The sequence below is a fragment of the Copadichromis virginalis genome, linkage group LG23 (genome assembly GCF_057382275.1).
Source record: "Copadichromis virginalis isolate Kocher_CV1m ecotype Utaka linkage group LG23, C_Virginalis_male_GT1.1, whole genome shotgun sequence".
In the NCBI taxonomy this organism is placed as follows: domain Eukaryota; kingdom Metazoa; phylum Chordata; class Actinopteri; order Cichliformes; family Cichlidae; genus Copadichromis; species Copadichromis virginalis.
Genome location: NC_140639.1, coordinates 36,878,506 through 36,894,521, shown reverse-complemented (window position 1 = coordinate 36,894,521; position 16,016 = coordinate 36,878,506). Strand labels below are relative to the sequence as shown.

At 41.0% G+C, this 16,016-nt stretch overlaps 2 protein-coding genes across 2 annotated transcripts; both read right to left on the bottom strand.

Annotated features, from left to right (window-relative positions):
• Positions 1-5,989, bottom strand: LOC146681518 (2-oxoglutarate receptor 1). Its single transcript, XM_085449974.1, has one exon. It carries the CDS (start codon positions 3,001-3,003, stop codon positions 2,014-2,016), a length of 990 nt encoding a protein of 329 aa, XP_085306100.1. The 5' UTR covers positions 3,004-5,989; the 3' UTR covers positions 1-2,013.
• Positions 5,990-6,066: 77 nt separating this feature from the next.
• Positions 6,067-15,663, bottom strand: LOC146681517 (kelch-like protein 41b). The gene is made up of 6 exons (XM_085449972.1): positions 14,430-15,663; positions 13,371-13,528; positions 12,891-12,998; positions 9,829-10,014; positions 6,571-6,717; positions 6,067-6,468 (listed from the first exon to the last, which is right to left on the bottom strand). Exons 1-6 carry the CDS (start codon positions 15,540-15,542, stop codon positions 6,357-6,359), a joined length of 1,824 nt encoding a protein of 607 aa, XP_085306098.1. The 5' UTR covers positions 15,543-15,663; the 3' UTR covers positions 6,067-6,356.
• Between the last annotated feature and the right edge of the window lie 353 nt (positions 15,664-16,016).

Here is a 16,016-nt window from a genome sequence, read left to right as displayed (position 1 = left end):
GACAAAAATAGCCTCTTTATTCCCAGCTGTAGCTTCAGTTCTACTTGCACAGCTTGTATGAGAGCAAAACAAAACAAAAAACATGTTAGTGATGCAGGATTTTTTCCCCCCTCGTACAAAACCAGAGGACTGATGGCTTCCTTAACATTTACAACAAATAATATCACGAATTTTAGGCTTTCTTTGTAAATGTAATCTCAGATATAAATCAGGAAAGGGAACAACAGCAGAACAATACGCTGTATCCAGGAAGAAGCAGCAATAGACAAATGATATAAAAGCTTCTGTTGAGGATGTCTTTGGGTTGACAGTATGACTTTGTTCCAGGACTTCTGGGTGATTGTTTGTGTGTTCTCACAAATTTTGTGCTTTGGTTTGACTTAGTAATATCGGCCTCTTTGAAGGTCCCAAGTCCTTGGCTCTTGCTCTTAGAGCATCTAGGCTTGAGAAATGAGAAAATTGCACAGCCTGTCTTGCTAGCACATGGGAAAGGTGAACGCATCTGCACGGAGAACTCTGAAAGACTCTGGGATATGTGAGCACTTAGCACAGATCATGACTGGAGGAGGTGTTGTCGGGCTATATAATCGTTTTATAGCACTGTTGGGGAAATGCAACAAAGCAGGATGACTAATGCAGTGTTTTTAGGGCCAGCAATTAAAACGTTTCTGACCATTTCCAATGTGACGCAAAGAGAAACCTCAAAGAAAAAAGTGCTAGAGATAGATGGTGGAGGTGAATTAAAACGAGTCAATTTGCTGATTCTAAATTATATTTGATGACTCCTGTTAGAAAAAGTTCACACACTGAATACATTTATTTATTTTGGTTATTGTTTTATTTAAATGTTGCTTATCTTGTCAAAAAGCATTATTGCTCACACTATTCATACTGAGACCTTCAACAGCCACATCAAGCACTGTACATGAAATTTATATTTCCTGTTACTTTCACCAGATTTGGATATAAAGATTGCTGTCTTTTAATGTGCTTTAAATAACAAAGTAGCATGTTGTGAAGCAGGTTTAACAAAATGGTAATCCATCCAACTTTAAATAGGTTTGTTCCTTTATCAAATTTAGTCAAATGAGCCAAAGCCTTTGGTGCTTATGGGGGAAAAATCCGATTCAGCATTCCAGTAGAGGTGTAACTCAATAAAATAAAATATGCTTAATGCAATATGATACGTTTGACAGCATAATATTTTAAGATTATTTAACCAGACAATGATAGGCTAAAATGACTCAGCTAGCTACAACTCCTTTTTGAATTTTAGCGTGTTGTTATAGTAGATGTTTTAAAATGTATAAAATAGCTGTAACAGCAATAATGCCTGTAAAAGTTTCACATATCTATCTATCACGTTGCCCATCAATTTTTGATATACTCTGAAACTTTAAGGTGAGATCTAGCAGTTCTCTATATTCAGGCACCACTGTGGCATCTCGTTGGGGAGAGCAAAGCAGGCAGTGCTTGCCTTATGAAATCTAAAAATAGACACAAATGGAAAACAATGTGAGCAAGTCTCCTAGTATCTCAATGTTCTGTCCTAGAAGCTGCCCTCATTGTATCTTGTGGCTTTATTTTTCAACCTGATTGCTCATAGGGGGTTGTCTTACTAGCTGAAAGAATCTGAATAAAATTAGCATGTCAGAGGCTCAGGCATTCTGTTAGGAAATCTGAATCACAAACAAAAGAGTTTAGAAATACAAACTCTCTTCCAAGGTCCATAGCTACACAGTAAATATTTTTGGGGCTTCAAACAAAGGAATCCATTGTAAGTCAGGTAAATATGCTCAGGGGACTTCCAGTCAGAGAAAGAAAAACTGTAGACAAAGGTCTTAACTATTGAGTCATTAATACATTGAGTCTTTATTATTTTCACTTCTGGGTTGCTGCAAAGTTTCCCAAGACGAACCTACGGTAAAGACGACACAATGAGTGCATATTATTACAGCATGTCTACAGTATGAGTCACAGAGCTACTGAAGAAAGAAAGTTAGGTGTTGTCAGTCATGTAGCAGACTTGTCCCTGCTTGCCTTGCTAATGACGGCCAGGTGGACCAGTGACCTTGTTTTGGTCAGGCAGCGTTCCCAGTGGAAAGCGTTGAGAAAGGCCCTCCTAAATGTATCACCTGAAAGAGTGTAGAGCACCAGGTTGAAAAATGTGTTAAATCCAGCCAGAGGCCGGGAGATGATATACGCTGCATGCACGATGTTCTCTGCCGGACAAGTCGCGTTATGATATCTTGATTCTATCCGCAACACACGCAGGACGTGATATGGCATAAAACATACAACAAACACCACCAGGATCAGTACAGTCACACGCCGTGCTCGCATCCGACAGAAACTTGTTGTGCGTGGTCCGTTTGCCAGCTGTTTTACTATCCCAGTGTAACACATAAACACCACCACAAGGGGAAGTAGAAATCCAAACGCAGTAAGTAGCCAGCCGTACAACCGCACAGTAGCGACGGGTTCAGTACTTGCAAAGTCTATGCACTTCTTGTTATCATTCACTGATATCATGCTCAACATGGGTGTTATTTCAGCGGCAGAGATGATCCAAACAGCTGAGCAGGCAATTATACCCCAGCGCTTCTGCTGTACCTGTGCTGCACTCAGTGGTTTAATCACCACTACATAACGAAAAACTGCCAGACATGTTAGAAAGAGGATGCTCCCATAAAGGTTCAAATGAAACCCAACGCGCACGACACGGCACATGAATCCGCAGAGAGACCACTTATCCCATCTGCTGTAGTAGTAGACCAGGAACGGCAGGCTGAGGACGTAGAGAAGATCGGTCACCGCCAGGTTGACCAAGATGATGCTGCTGCTCTTCCAGGGACGCAGCTTTGTCAAGTAAATGCTGATAGATGTTACATTTCCAACCAAGCCCACAATGAAGATGAGACTATAAGCCACAGGCAGGTAGTAGTGTTTCATCAGTTCATCCAAATCGGTACAGTTGGAATTGTTGGAATGGTTGATGGCCATAGTTCAGTCCTATTGAGAATGAGAAATGATTTTAATAACCACACTGAAAACTAAAAAAAACCCCTCAAAATAGAATGTCCCCTGCATTTATGAAAATGTAACTGAAGCAATTTAAAAGGAATTGGGGAGACACAATGTAGCAAAATTAGCAATCCTATAAATTAATTAATTTTTAATTATTCAAAATTATTAATATTACAAGAAGGGCTGGTTAGAGTTTTCAAACAGACTTCAAATATTCACATTTAATGTTAGTGATGTTTTTGGTATAGCTGCTATTTCTGATCACTAAAATTTGGAAATCACACCGTGAGAAACATGGGAATGAACACAACATGAGTAGTGCAGGCCTTAACATAAAAACAAACAGAAATATTAATATATTAAATATAATTGGCACGCATTGAACAAATGCCTTTTCTTTAACAACACCTCTATTCTTGTGTACTGTATTCATGACATATATGTTTTCTGAGCAATACAATAGGCAACACGCAAATCATTTCATTTCCCCCCAGCTGTCAGATCACAGCAGGCAGCAATTACTGCTCATGGAAGGAAGGCGAGAGCAGGACAAGCAAAGAAACAAACAATCAGGGAAACTCGGTGGGAAAGAAGCAAGCAAAATCATTCTTTTTCAACAGTCTGATTTCTGAAAGCCTCTCAGTATATGACAGTGCCTATGGCATCCTGTAATGCTGTCAGTACGATCTGTTCTCATTATGGATGTCAGGGGATGTGTGAGGTGTCACTTACACATCATAAACACTTGGTTTTCATGAGGCAGGAACTTGCACTCATTAAAATGATTACATTTTGCAAAAAACTACAAACTGTAAATTATTATTTCAGTGTTACATCTCAGCATAAAGGTAACATTCGATTATATAAAAGGTTTTTTACTCACTTCTACTGCCAGTATCCTCACCAGTATGCACTTCAGTCCTTTAGCATCTCGTCTCTATTTTCACTTCCATCCCACAGTCACACCCTCTTTTATTCTTTCCTTTCACTGTTACACACCACAAGTGGGAAAGTCCAGAATATTTTTACTTGAAGTCCTGTGTTGTGTGCTTCAGCTTCAGCTATGTGAAGTGCATACTTCCTGGTATCACGCTTAAGCTGACAAAGCTCAAGGGTCAATTTGTCTATGTAGCTTAGGTTTCAGGTGGTGAGGTGAGGGAATGGAATGTCGGGGATCTAGCAACACAGGAAACAGTCCAGTGTTCATTTACAAGAATGAACTCAAGACTTTCTAATGAGGTCTTTATTATTTCTTGAAACGAGCATGTGAATACCTCAGCATGGCACTACCGAGCTAAATTTAGCACACGGTTTCTGATTAAAGGAACAAGAAGGTTTAGAAGCAGGGAATGAACACTTAATTATAATAGTGTGTTACCATTTTACTTTAACTTTCTACAAATTCGACCGTAAGTTTCAATCAAAAGTGTCACACTAAAACTTATATGTTGTGAACTGTGCTTCAGTTGTGCACATCTGTAATCAACAAACTGCTGCTCACAGTAAAATGCAGCATTTTCTAGAAGTCAGATATCAGTAACTAGTAATATCATTAGTTCTGTCCAGCAAATGTAATGTCCAGCAAAAAACGAATATTATATTTTACAGTGGTTCTGAGACTATTTTACTTTTCTAACATGTGTTTTTATTTTTTTGACTACTTGGCTTCTTGTGTTCCTTCTTCCTGATGTTGCTACCACTACTTACCTGAGGATAAAAACAGGAGAAAGGAGCAGCAAAGTGTGAATAAGGACAATTTCCAAAAGCACAACGGCTGAGTTTTCTGCACTTCTATCCTGAGGCAATTAAAGCATTTTGTTCCTAGTCATCTCAAAGCGCTCACAAGTGCTGCTAGAAATAGACAAGATTTAAAACCAAGTGCATTTGACCTATGCAGCTTCTTCTCTGCCTCACGACAGGACCTGGACACGTTCCATCTGTCCATCCATCCATTTTTTTCCACTTATAAAATTCATGGACTCTACTTCACTAGAAAATCCTGAAGGAGAATGTCTGGCCTTCAATTCATACCCAGAAGCTCAATCACACTTGTGTTATGCAGTAGTAAGACAACCTCTGAATGGCTCAAAAAAGGAACTAAATTTAAGCGTTCAGAGTGGCCTAGTCAAATTCAGGGTCAGATCCATCTAAGGTACTTGGCATGATCTTAAATAGGCTGATAATGCATGAAAACCCTCCAATGTGGTTGAATTAAAACAATTGTGGATAAAGGAATGGGCCAAAATTCCTCTACAGCAACGTGAAAGACTCATTGGCAGTCATTACAAATACTTGGGTGCAGTTTTCGTTGCTAAAGGTAGTACCAAACCAGCAATTACTTTTTCACATATGATTAGGTAGGTCTGGCTACCTGTTTTCTTTTTAATAAATAAAATGTCTATTTAAAAACTGGATTTTGCATTTACTCAGGTTGTGTGTGTGATCTCAAACATGTAAGTCTGAAAAACAAGCAAAAATTTAAAAAAGGAGAGAAATCAGGTAGTGGGAGGGGGGTACTTTTTCATAGCGTTGTAGTTCGGTACTTATAAATAGGTTGCTTGTCTTTGTTAATGATTCACTTCAAGCATTAATGATTGCAGCCGCCTTAACACATCTTCCCACCTCATGTAGTCATCAGCTACAGACCACACTGAAATATTGATTTAAACCTTGTGCAATTTCCTCTTCCTTTTGTGTCAGTCTTTATAATGTAAACATAAAAACATGCACGCTGTTATTTTTCAGTGTGAATATATTTCACTCATTGTCGGGGTAAGCTGCAAAAATACGCCTACAATTCTCACATTATGTTTGACTGCTGCTATCGCTAGAGCATGCAGTGTTGACCGCAGTCATGCTTAATATTTGTCCTGTGTTTAAAGGTTATTACGCTGAGTGTCAAGTCTACACCTGACATTACCTCAAAGCATAACACATCTGCATCTACAAATATATGTCTTTTTTCCCTTGGCTGCCCTGGACATGCTGATGTTCTCTGTAATGTCCCTCACGCACGCACTTAAAAGCAGTAAAAGAAGCTGAAGTTTACAAATGTTTATTTTACAAAAGGGAAGCTAGAAAAGTGAATAGAAATCACTCTAAATTGTGATTCCTATTCACTGTCGGGATGGCGCAGTCCAGAAGCAAGTGTTTTATTGTAGAGATAAAAATCATCTTAGTTCAGAAAAAAATGAATGTCAAAGATCAACTCGACGCACAGAAATCTGAGTAGAGAGGATTAGGAGGCCAGGGGGTAGCTCGCCTAAGGAGGAGAGGGTGACAGAAGGTGTTGATGGTGGGGATGTGTAAGAAAAAGAAACTGCTTCTGTCTACAGTTTAGGCATCTTTGCAGCATTGAGGCGCATAGAAACACAGGAGGATCCAGCAGCATAGCGCATCTCCCTCAGCATGCCGCTCCACTGCTTCTTGTCTTCCTCATACCTAACAAGAGCGAGAATTGGGTCATTTTTCCCAAACGAGCAAAGTAGCAATATAAAAAATAAAAGCCTGTAAATCTGGGTCCCTCAACTTAATAAGACTTACTGCCAGACATCAGTGACCTCTGTGGGAGTCACCTCCTTGTTCTCCATCTGAACCATAGCAAAGCCACCCACAGCGTAAAGCGAGCCACCATTGCTTACTAGGTTGACAGAGCTTCTCTCCTGAGGAAACTCTGTGAAGGGCTCCCACCTGAGGAGACACAACATTAGGAGAAGGTAGGAAATAAGTCTAAGCTATCCCTGTTGTTGTAGTTTGTACCGCAGTCATTTTTTCCAGTTTCAGTATTTCTCTTTTCTTTTGGCAGATAACTGAACTGTAGTTTATCAAAGCCAAATGAGTGCAACATTTTTTTTTAAACGAAAAAATTCTGTTGGTTATAAACAAGTAAATTAACCAGTCCTGTACCTTAAATGTATTTATATTTTGCACTTAATTGCAGAAATTTTAATGTCAGAGTTTAAACTAGCTAGCTTAAATACTGTTAATCTGAGCCAATAGGCTCCAGTTAGTTATAGCAACTACATCGCTAAAGCAAATCTAAATCAACCTGATAGAGGTTCCTGCTGCAAATAAATAAACCACACTAAGATAAATCTATGTTTTATTAGTATTGAGGCTCCTTTTAATCCTATCCAGATGCTGCACTAGCTAGGGCAGATAAATCGCACTGAGAAGCCAGCTAGCTAAAATTATTAGAGAAAGGTTTGACTCAATGAGCATGAAGAACCAGTGAGCGCTGTGATTGTTCTAACCATCTTGGGGGATGTGGGATGATTTTAAATGTGACATGTAATAAAACATCCTGTTCTACCACATCCCAAAGGTGCTCTACTGGCAAAGCTGGACTGGTCATCTGGCATTTTGGGCCAATGGATTGAAAGGCCGCTGCCGTGCAAGCACTGATGGGGGCCCATTGGTTCATTTTTATTACTGACACTGTATTGCCCAATTAAATCTCTTAAATGCGATCAGCCCCTCCCCTCCCCTCTCCTCCCTTCTCTATTCACTGGTGCAGCTTGTGGAAGAAGTTTAGTGTAGAAGAAGTGAGTAAAAGGTGGAGCTGAAAAGCTAAGAGAAAATAATAAAAAGAAACTTAAAAATAGATGCAGCAAAATGGGTCAAATTAACAACATATTTGTTGTTGGCGCTGCTGCACCGTGAACAGCAACTAGTAACCAGACCTCACAGTTACAGGAGGCTGCTGCTGAACCAGCTGTGTAGAAGTGAGTAAGAGATGGAGGAAGATGAAACTCACATGATAAGAAGATAGATGGAGGGACATACACTCAACAAAAATATAAATGCAACACCTTTGTTACTGCTCCCATTCCCCATGGGATGGACGTAGAGACCTAAAATTCATTCCAGATACACAATATAACCATCCCTCCCAAACAGTGGTCACAAATCAGTCCAAATGTGTGGTAGTGGGCACATCTGCTATATTGAGATAATCCATCCCACCTCACAGGTGTGCCACATCAGGATGCTGATCTGACATCATGAGTAGTGCACAGGTGTACCTCAGACTGCCCACAACAAAAGGCCACCCTGGAATGTGCAGTTTTGTCTCACAGCAAAATGCCACAGATGCCACAAGCAATGAGGGAGCGTGCAATTGGCATGCTGACAGCAGGAATGTCAACCAGATCTGTCGCCCGTGCATTGAATGTTCATTTCTCAACCATAAGCCGTCTCCACAGGCGTTTCAGAGAATATGGCAGCACATCCAACCGGCCTCACAATCGCAGACCTCGTGTAACCACACCAGCCCAGGACCTCCACATCCAGCAGGTTCACCTCCAAGATCGTCTGAGACCAGCCACCCAGACAGCTGCTGGAACAATTGGTTTGCACAACCAAACAATTTCTGCACAAACTGTCAGAAACCGTCTCAGGGACGCTCAACTGGATGCCCGTCGTCCTCATCGGGGTCTTGACCTGACTCCAGCTCGTCGCCGTAACAGACTTGTGTGGGCAAATGCTCACATTCGATGGCGTCTGGCACGTTGGAGAGGTGTGCGCTTCACGGATGAATCATGGTTCACATTGTTCAGGGCAGACGGCAGCTGAGAATGTCCCAGTTCTTGCATGGCCAGCATACTCACCGGACATGTCACCCATTGAGCATGTTCGGGATGTGCTTGACCGGCGTATACGACAGCGTGTACCAGTTCCCACGAATATCCAACAACCTCGCACAGCCATTGAAGTGGAGTGGACCAACATTCCACAGGCCACAATTGACAATCTGATAGACTCCATGCGACGATGTGTTGCACTGCATGAGGCAAATGGTGGTCACACCAGATACTGACCGGTTCTGGGTCCCCAGACCTCCAATAGCGCAAAAAACTGCACATTCCAGGGTGGCCTTTTGTTGTGGGCAGTCTGAGGTACACCTGTGCACTACTCATAATGTCAGATCAGCATCCTGATGTGGCACACCTGTGAGGTGGGATGGATTATCTCAATATAGCAGATGTGCCCACTACCACACATTTGGACTGATTTGTGACCACTGTTTGGGAGGGATGGTTATATTGTGTATCTGGAATGAATTTTAGGTCTCTACGTCCATCCCATGGGGAATGGGAGCAGTAACAAAAGTGTTGCGTTTATATTTTTGTTGAGTGTAATTAGGAAAGGAGCAAATGGCTACTTTCATCATGAGCCACTGCTTATATCTAAAATGTAGCAACTAAGAAATAACCCAAAAACAACTGTACCTGATGAGAACCTGTTTCAATATCTATAATCAAACAAAAACATAAAAAATGCATAATATGTGTATGCCTGACAGATATACATATTCTTAAAAAAAATAATAATAAGAAGAAAATGATGGTTGGCCGCCTGGACCAAAAATGCCAGGGCTGATTTTTTTGTCCCAGTCCAGCCCTGTCCACTGGAGTAAGACCTTGGGACTGGTGACTTGAGCAGTCTGTCTATCTCTGACCTCTAACATGAACAAGAGGGCTGCTGCTTACTGGATACTTTTTCAGAACATTCCCGGGAAACCCTAGAGATGATAGTGTGGGAAAACTTCAGTAGAAAATTTCAGTCGTTTCTAAAACCCTTAGACCATGACTTGCTCCCTTAAATGACCCTTCTTACCCATTCCGATGCTCAGTTTGAGCTTGAGCAGACTTCCTTGACCAGGCCTACATGATGCACTGAGTTGCTGCCATGCGATTGGCTCATTAGATATATGCATTAACAAACTGCTGAATAGGTGTACCTAATAAAGTGACCAGTGAGTGTTCTCATTTAACAGGAAAGTTGCAAACATATTCATACTTGTTCGTTGCAAAGTCATAGGCTTCACACGAGGCAGTGAGGCCTTCCTCGTTGACTCCACCAACCACTATGATCTTGCCATTGTGGACAACTGCTCCAAACATGGCTCTGGGTGTCTTCATGGCGGCCTGCTCCCTCCACTCTGACTGTTTGTGGTTATACACAAACATCTTGTTAAGGGCTTTGCTGTGAAGATGAAGGAAAGATGTGGGACTTTCAGCATCAAAAGCTGTCAAACTTTTTTGTTCATTTTTGGTGTTGATTTGGTGATGTCACCTACACAAATAGATGCAATTAATGGGTGCTTTAAGCATCTATAATTAAAGCTCTAAAATTAAAATGATGATAATTTAAATCAATTGCTTTTAAATAAGGAAAGATACATGTTTGTTTACCGACAAAGAAATTTAATCTTAAAGCCAATGTTTAAATGATTGATTATAAAAATGTATCCTCATGTCTTCATTATTATTATTATTTTTACTAATTGGACTAATGGACTCACAGTGTGTTTCAACATGAAGCCTTCATTAAAAAAATCATGATTTCTCTATTTGAAAGGGCACAGCCTCTAAACACCAATCAACAGGAACACATTTGAAGAAAGAAAAGCTTCATGTGGATAAAGAGCAGAACAGGAGTGAGTAAATGGACTAAAAACAGTTCTACAAGAAAAGAAAAGAGAAATGACACAAAAAGCAAGTTAGTAAACGTAATCTATATAACAAACAAAGGTGTCCTGAGAAGGAGCGCTTAAAGACACAGGGACAAAATTAGTAAAGGTTCACAAACCTTTACTAATTGCAGTCAATGTTAGGTTGACATTCATTGTTACTTAATCCAAAGACTGAAAGTCTGAACAGTGATTCCATTTTCCTCATAATTAAACATTTGCTGTGTCCGTTTTGGAAACAGTTAAATGTTGTTAAATGGGCAAACGGAGCAGCTAGACCAAAAAGTATTCTTATGTGGTTACAAAACTAACCGATCTTTTTTTAAAGATCTGAATTTAAAGTTTAAAGTTGTAACTTAAAACTGTAACTTTAGTTACGACAAGCTGTTGGGTGTAGAGAAAAGTGCTGGAGTGAATGGGCTACTGTAGTATGCTGTAGAAAAGTGCCATTTACCCTTACCTCTTGCTCTTATTTTCCTCTTGGTTGAGACCTTCTGGTGATAGTCCCAGCTATATTAAGCCAGGTCGAGCACACCTGTTTACATTTGATAATTAGCAGCCTGTTTTACTGACAGCTGAACTCAAGAGCTGACTGCATGTCTTATTACAGTTTTAAAGCCTAAGGTTCATTTTGTTGTAAAAAGTGTGTCCCTTCCCAACTCTGGCTTCTATCGCAGGCATAGAGAGAGAGGAAAAATAGCATATGCTGGCTGTAACAAGAGATGCACAGGGCTGGTATTTTCCATGATTGCAGCATATATTAGATTACACACTCACATTTATTCAGCTATCTCTGTGGGGACACCCATCTCACATTCTTCACCCAACATTTCAATGGCTCCCCTCTGGGCGACGCCTCCACTGCATTTCCTGCAGGACTGAGAGGAGGAGAGCCACCTTTGTCCCCAAAGCCACTCTGCTTTTTAACTCCAGCCGGTAAGACCATTTCCCACACCGATAAACATAAACTACACTCTTCTTATACTACCGACACTTTATTAATTTTTAGTCACTTACAGTTATTTATTCACCTTTCAGTCACTTTAATTTCAAAACCGTATATATTGTATATTCTGTGTATTTATTATTTCACTCTTATTGCCCGTTCTTATTGTCCTTATCTTCAACGTTATGCTCCTCTGTTGTTTGTTAATTGCTCCTTGGGGATAAATAAAGTCTCCTGATTCTGATTCTCACAATAAACACCCTTGTCTTAAATATCACGACAGAATACAAAACCCATACTAATCTTTACCCTAAGACTATAGGATAATCAGTGAGTGTGGTGGAGGTGTGATCCCTGGCCCAGCTACAGGGGAGGGGTGGTGCCAGGGAGGTTGGAGGGACAGGTGGATGTCATTGATGTCAAGGATTTCCCTTTTTCAGTGATGTTGGAGACCAGAGGGGGAGGGGTGTGCAGCTGACTGGAAGTTGGCTGCCATGTGTGCCGAGCGGAAAAGTATTACTGTGTGCTTGATAAAAAGCTCAAACCGAATGGTGTGTTGGGTCGGAATTCTTTGCAGTGAGCATTCAGATTAAAGTTTCCACTCTAAAGTATAAGAACAAGAAACATACAAACATACAGAAGGTCCTTTTGTCACGATCCTGGGTCTTATGACCCAGTGTTTTGAGTTTTAGTTCATTTTGATGTTTTAGTTTATGTAAGCCCTTCAGGTTCCTAAGTTCATTTGTTATCATGCTTAAGTGTTTCTAGTTCTTATTATTTCCCCCTCGTGTTTCCAACTATGGTAAATCTCCCCTGCTCTTCATGTGTTTCATGTCTGTGTCTTACATTGTGAAGTTTGGGTTGTCATGTCTACGTCTCATTATGTTTCCTGTTTTATTGTGAAGAGGTCTGGTGTTTCTGTGTTCATCGTGTTCAGTTTTACTCTTCCCCTGTGGCGTTGTTATGTTCATGTTGATCTACTGTGCCTTTCTGTTCCATGTTTCAGATCCCTATGTTCTGTCTCCCCCAGTCTGTTAAGTTCACATGTCTAGAGTTCCGTCAGTGTGTTTCCTGTTTTACTTTCACAGTCTGTTCTATGTTAATGTTTCTAGTTTTGCTTCCCTTGCCTCGTCCTGCTTAATTAATCTCAGCTGTGCTCTCCTCCTGTGGCTCATTCCCCCTCGTTAATCCCTCAGTGTATTTAAGCCCCATGTTTCTCTTTGTCAGTGTTGCGTCCTCCCTCATAGCTGTGTGATTTTTTCCCTGTGGCTCCTTGTGCTTTAGTTTTCCCAGTTTAGTTTAGTTTATTTTGTATTGTTTTTCGTGTCCCACTCCACGCCAGCAATAAAGCTGTGTTTTTTGAGTTTACCTTTTGACTCTGTGAGTTTACGTTTGGGTCCTACTCTTGCCTGCACACAGCCGTATTGTGACACCTTTACTCACTTGTCATCCGTCTTTCCTCCAATGCTATAGACCAGCCCTTTGTGGGAGACAACTGCATGGCCGTGGATCTTCAGGGGAAGCTTTTTGGTCTCGCTCCACCTCATCTTTCTGAAGAATGTGACAATTGTAAGCAACTGAACTCATTAAGTGTTATTCTCTTCCCTTGAATTCATTGCTTCTAATTTCTTTGGGATTAAAAAAAAAAGTTATATATATGAGTAATGTCAATAACTTAAATGGCCCACAAATGAATGCAAGAATGAAAAAAATAAAAAAATAAAAATAAAAACAGCCAGAGCCGATCAACAACTTCAGATTTACCATAATTAATTAATTAAATTCAATACCAGAAAATCCTTAGTTAAAACAAAGAAATGCAATTAAATCTACTTGGTTAATTATCACCTAAAAATGATCAAATGTGAGATGTTTAATGAGAAATGGGGGAAGTAGGGATCAAAACAAAGAAATACCACTGACTCAGTATCATAGCACATCACACTATCCAATGATTCATTGGACTGGAGGTCTTTTCCAGCCACAGCAAACAGCAGGTTCTCGCTCTCTCCGATGTTAAAGAGACATCTTGGAGAAGGCATTGGGGGCAGCGCGATCCAGTCTGAGCTGAACGGATCCAACTGTGGAGGAGGAAAAAAAAACAAAACTATAACTCACAAGAGTGGAGAAAGCATACTTTTAGCACCCATTAGCTCTTTGTCTTTTTCACCTCATGAATCTGCTTGTTATGCTCCATGATATCCGCATATTGATTATGCTGTAATATACAGCAGTTCAAGGCCTCTATCACATTCTTAATTGTGTATATTGCTTAGACCTGATGGATAATGTAATTCATCTTTTATTGGAAAGAGAATTCAGATAGAACTATGTTGCAGCCTTTTTGTTATCACATGCTAAAAAAATAACTTTCACTTATATTTTCCTTCTAGTTTATTTATAGTTTGAATAAGGAATTAAAATAAAATCCCACAAGATGGTTTAGGTTAACTGATACTACTGCTTCTTTTATCCACTACACTTGAAAACTAGTGCTAGACCAGCTATCATTTAACTTTTAAAAGTTTCACAACCACCATAACATCTAAAGCTAACTATGTAACACAATATAACCCAGTGATACTGAATCAGATTTATACTGTATTTCTGTACTGTTGATATAAACATTTAATATAAAAAAACGGACTTTTCCCTGCCTTTAAGCTTCTTGCTTCTTGCAAAAAATGAGACTGTTTGCTGTTTTCAAAGTGTCTTAGTTTCAGGATGAGGAACACATTTTACTTCAAATAAGGAATATCCTCAGTTTCTGGTTCATGTGACATTTTTTCAAGTTTCTCTACCACTTAGTAATTAGCTAGCTTTGGTGCAATACCGTCTTTTTGAGTGATTTCACCCAGCAGCAGCCAGCGACCTCCTGCAACGACTCATGACCAGTCAGGAAATATACATTTTTCCTTACCAAATAGGAGATCGCCTACTACAGAGAAAAGATAATGTCAAATGAAAAGAAAACCTCCTCACCAAATATGCATAACATTGCAGAGGAACATCCTTGTTTTCCTCGTCGACAAAGAGTCCTCCAATGATGTATAGCTGGTTCTTCTTTGTCACCAGGCTAACGTGGTTACGTGGCACCTGCTCGGACATGGCTGCCAGGAAGCACTCGTTCTCACTGACGTCATATCCCACTGCTGCTGTGTCATTGATCATCAGGATGAAGTCACGAGCATACATGCCTTGTCTGCGATTATCATTCAGGAATCCAGGGAATGGACTGTCCTCCTCTTCACCTCCTTCCTTGCTGGCCCCCTCCTCTCCCTCATTCTTCTTGGGTTTCTCTGGCAGTTTGCCCTTGAAAGCATCCCTGATGACCTGAATCATCTTCTGAAGCTCTGGGTCAGCTTTGATAATCTCTTCAGTCTCCACTCTCTCTTTGAAGTATTTCTCAGGCAGGAGGCGGAATCGGATACAGTTGAAAGCATCCTTCAGGACCTTGAGGCGTTTCTCCCTGTCATGGCGGACCCAGGCCATGACGGCTTCGAAAACCAGTTCCTCTCTCTCAACATTCAACGAGTCTCCACCAATAATGGCAAACAGTTCATGGGCTGCGAGTTTTAGGAATTCCTCTTCCTTATAAAGGAGTTCAAAGCGGTCAGCAATGTAGTTGCGTGCTGCGATGGCCAGCCTGGGACAGCTGAGCACCAGGCCCATCCTAAAGATGGCCAAGCAGTTACCCAAGGACAGCTTCTTCTGAAGGTAGTTGACACACACTGTGAAGACAGAAGGGATCTGGAACCTGTTTGCCACAGCAATTATATCCTGAACGTTGTCATCGGTGAGATCAATTTCAGCTGAGTAGAGGTACTGAATAATCATGTCCAGGATGGAAGGGTTAACATCCTCAAGGACCACCTCTTTGGTGTTCTCCACCTCCTTCCCATCTTCAGTAAAGAAAATTTCCCTGAAGTAAGGGCTGCAGGCAGCCATGATCAGCCGATGGCAGGGAAAGCTACGATCGCCTACCTTCAGGTGACAGTCCACAAACTTGTTCTCATTCAAAAGCTCTTTCAGGCCGTCCTGGAGCAGGGTGCTCTGAAACAGGCGCAGCTCCTCCTTGATGGCGTTGGGGTCCATGGTGTCAGGAGGTAAACAGTAGGAGAACAAAGGAGTTGGTGGAGAGAGGAAAGAGACAGTGGCCACAGGTCCTCTTGGCAGTCAGTGCTGGCTGGAAAAGGCAGAGCAAAGAAAAGGTTCCCTGTGTGAAGACCCTGCAATTTAATCCTGTCCCACTCTAAATATAGTTCCCTCTGGCCCCCTGAATGGTTCAGCTTCTATGGAATTTAACTGGGCCAAATCACAGTGCACCACAGGCCAGGGTTGAGCAGCTGCTGCCATAGACTGAAAGAAGCAACTGGCTGGGGATATGCCACCATGATTCAGCTCCCAGAGTGTCACAGGGTAGGTAACAGTGGAGACAATGTGGTCACATCCTACAAATAGCTTTCCTTAAGCTGGAGTCTTAAGAGACATTTACAGCAATCGCTGTCATATTCAAAATAAGTGCACCCTCTTAAAGTTGGACATATTGTTCACTGGCTCATTGAGTTT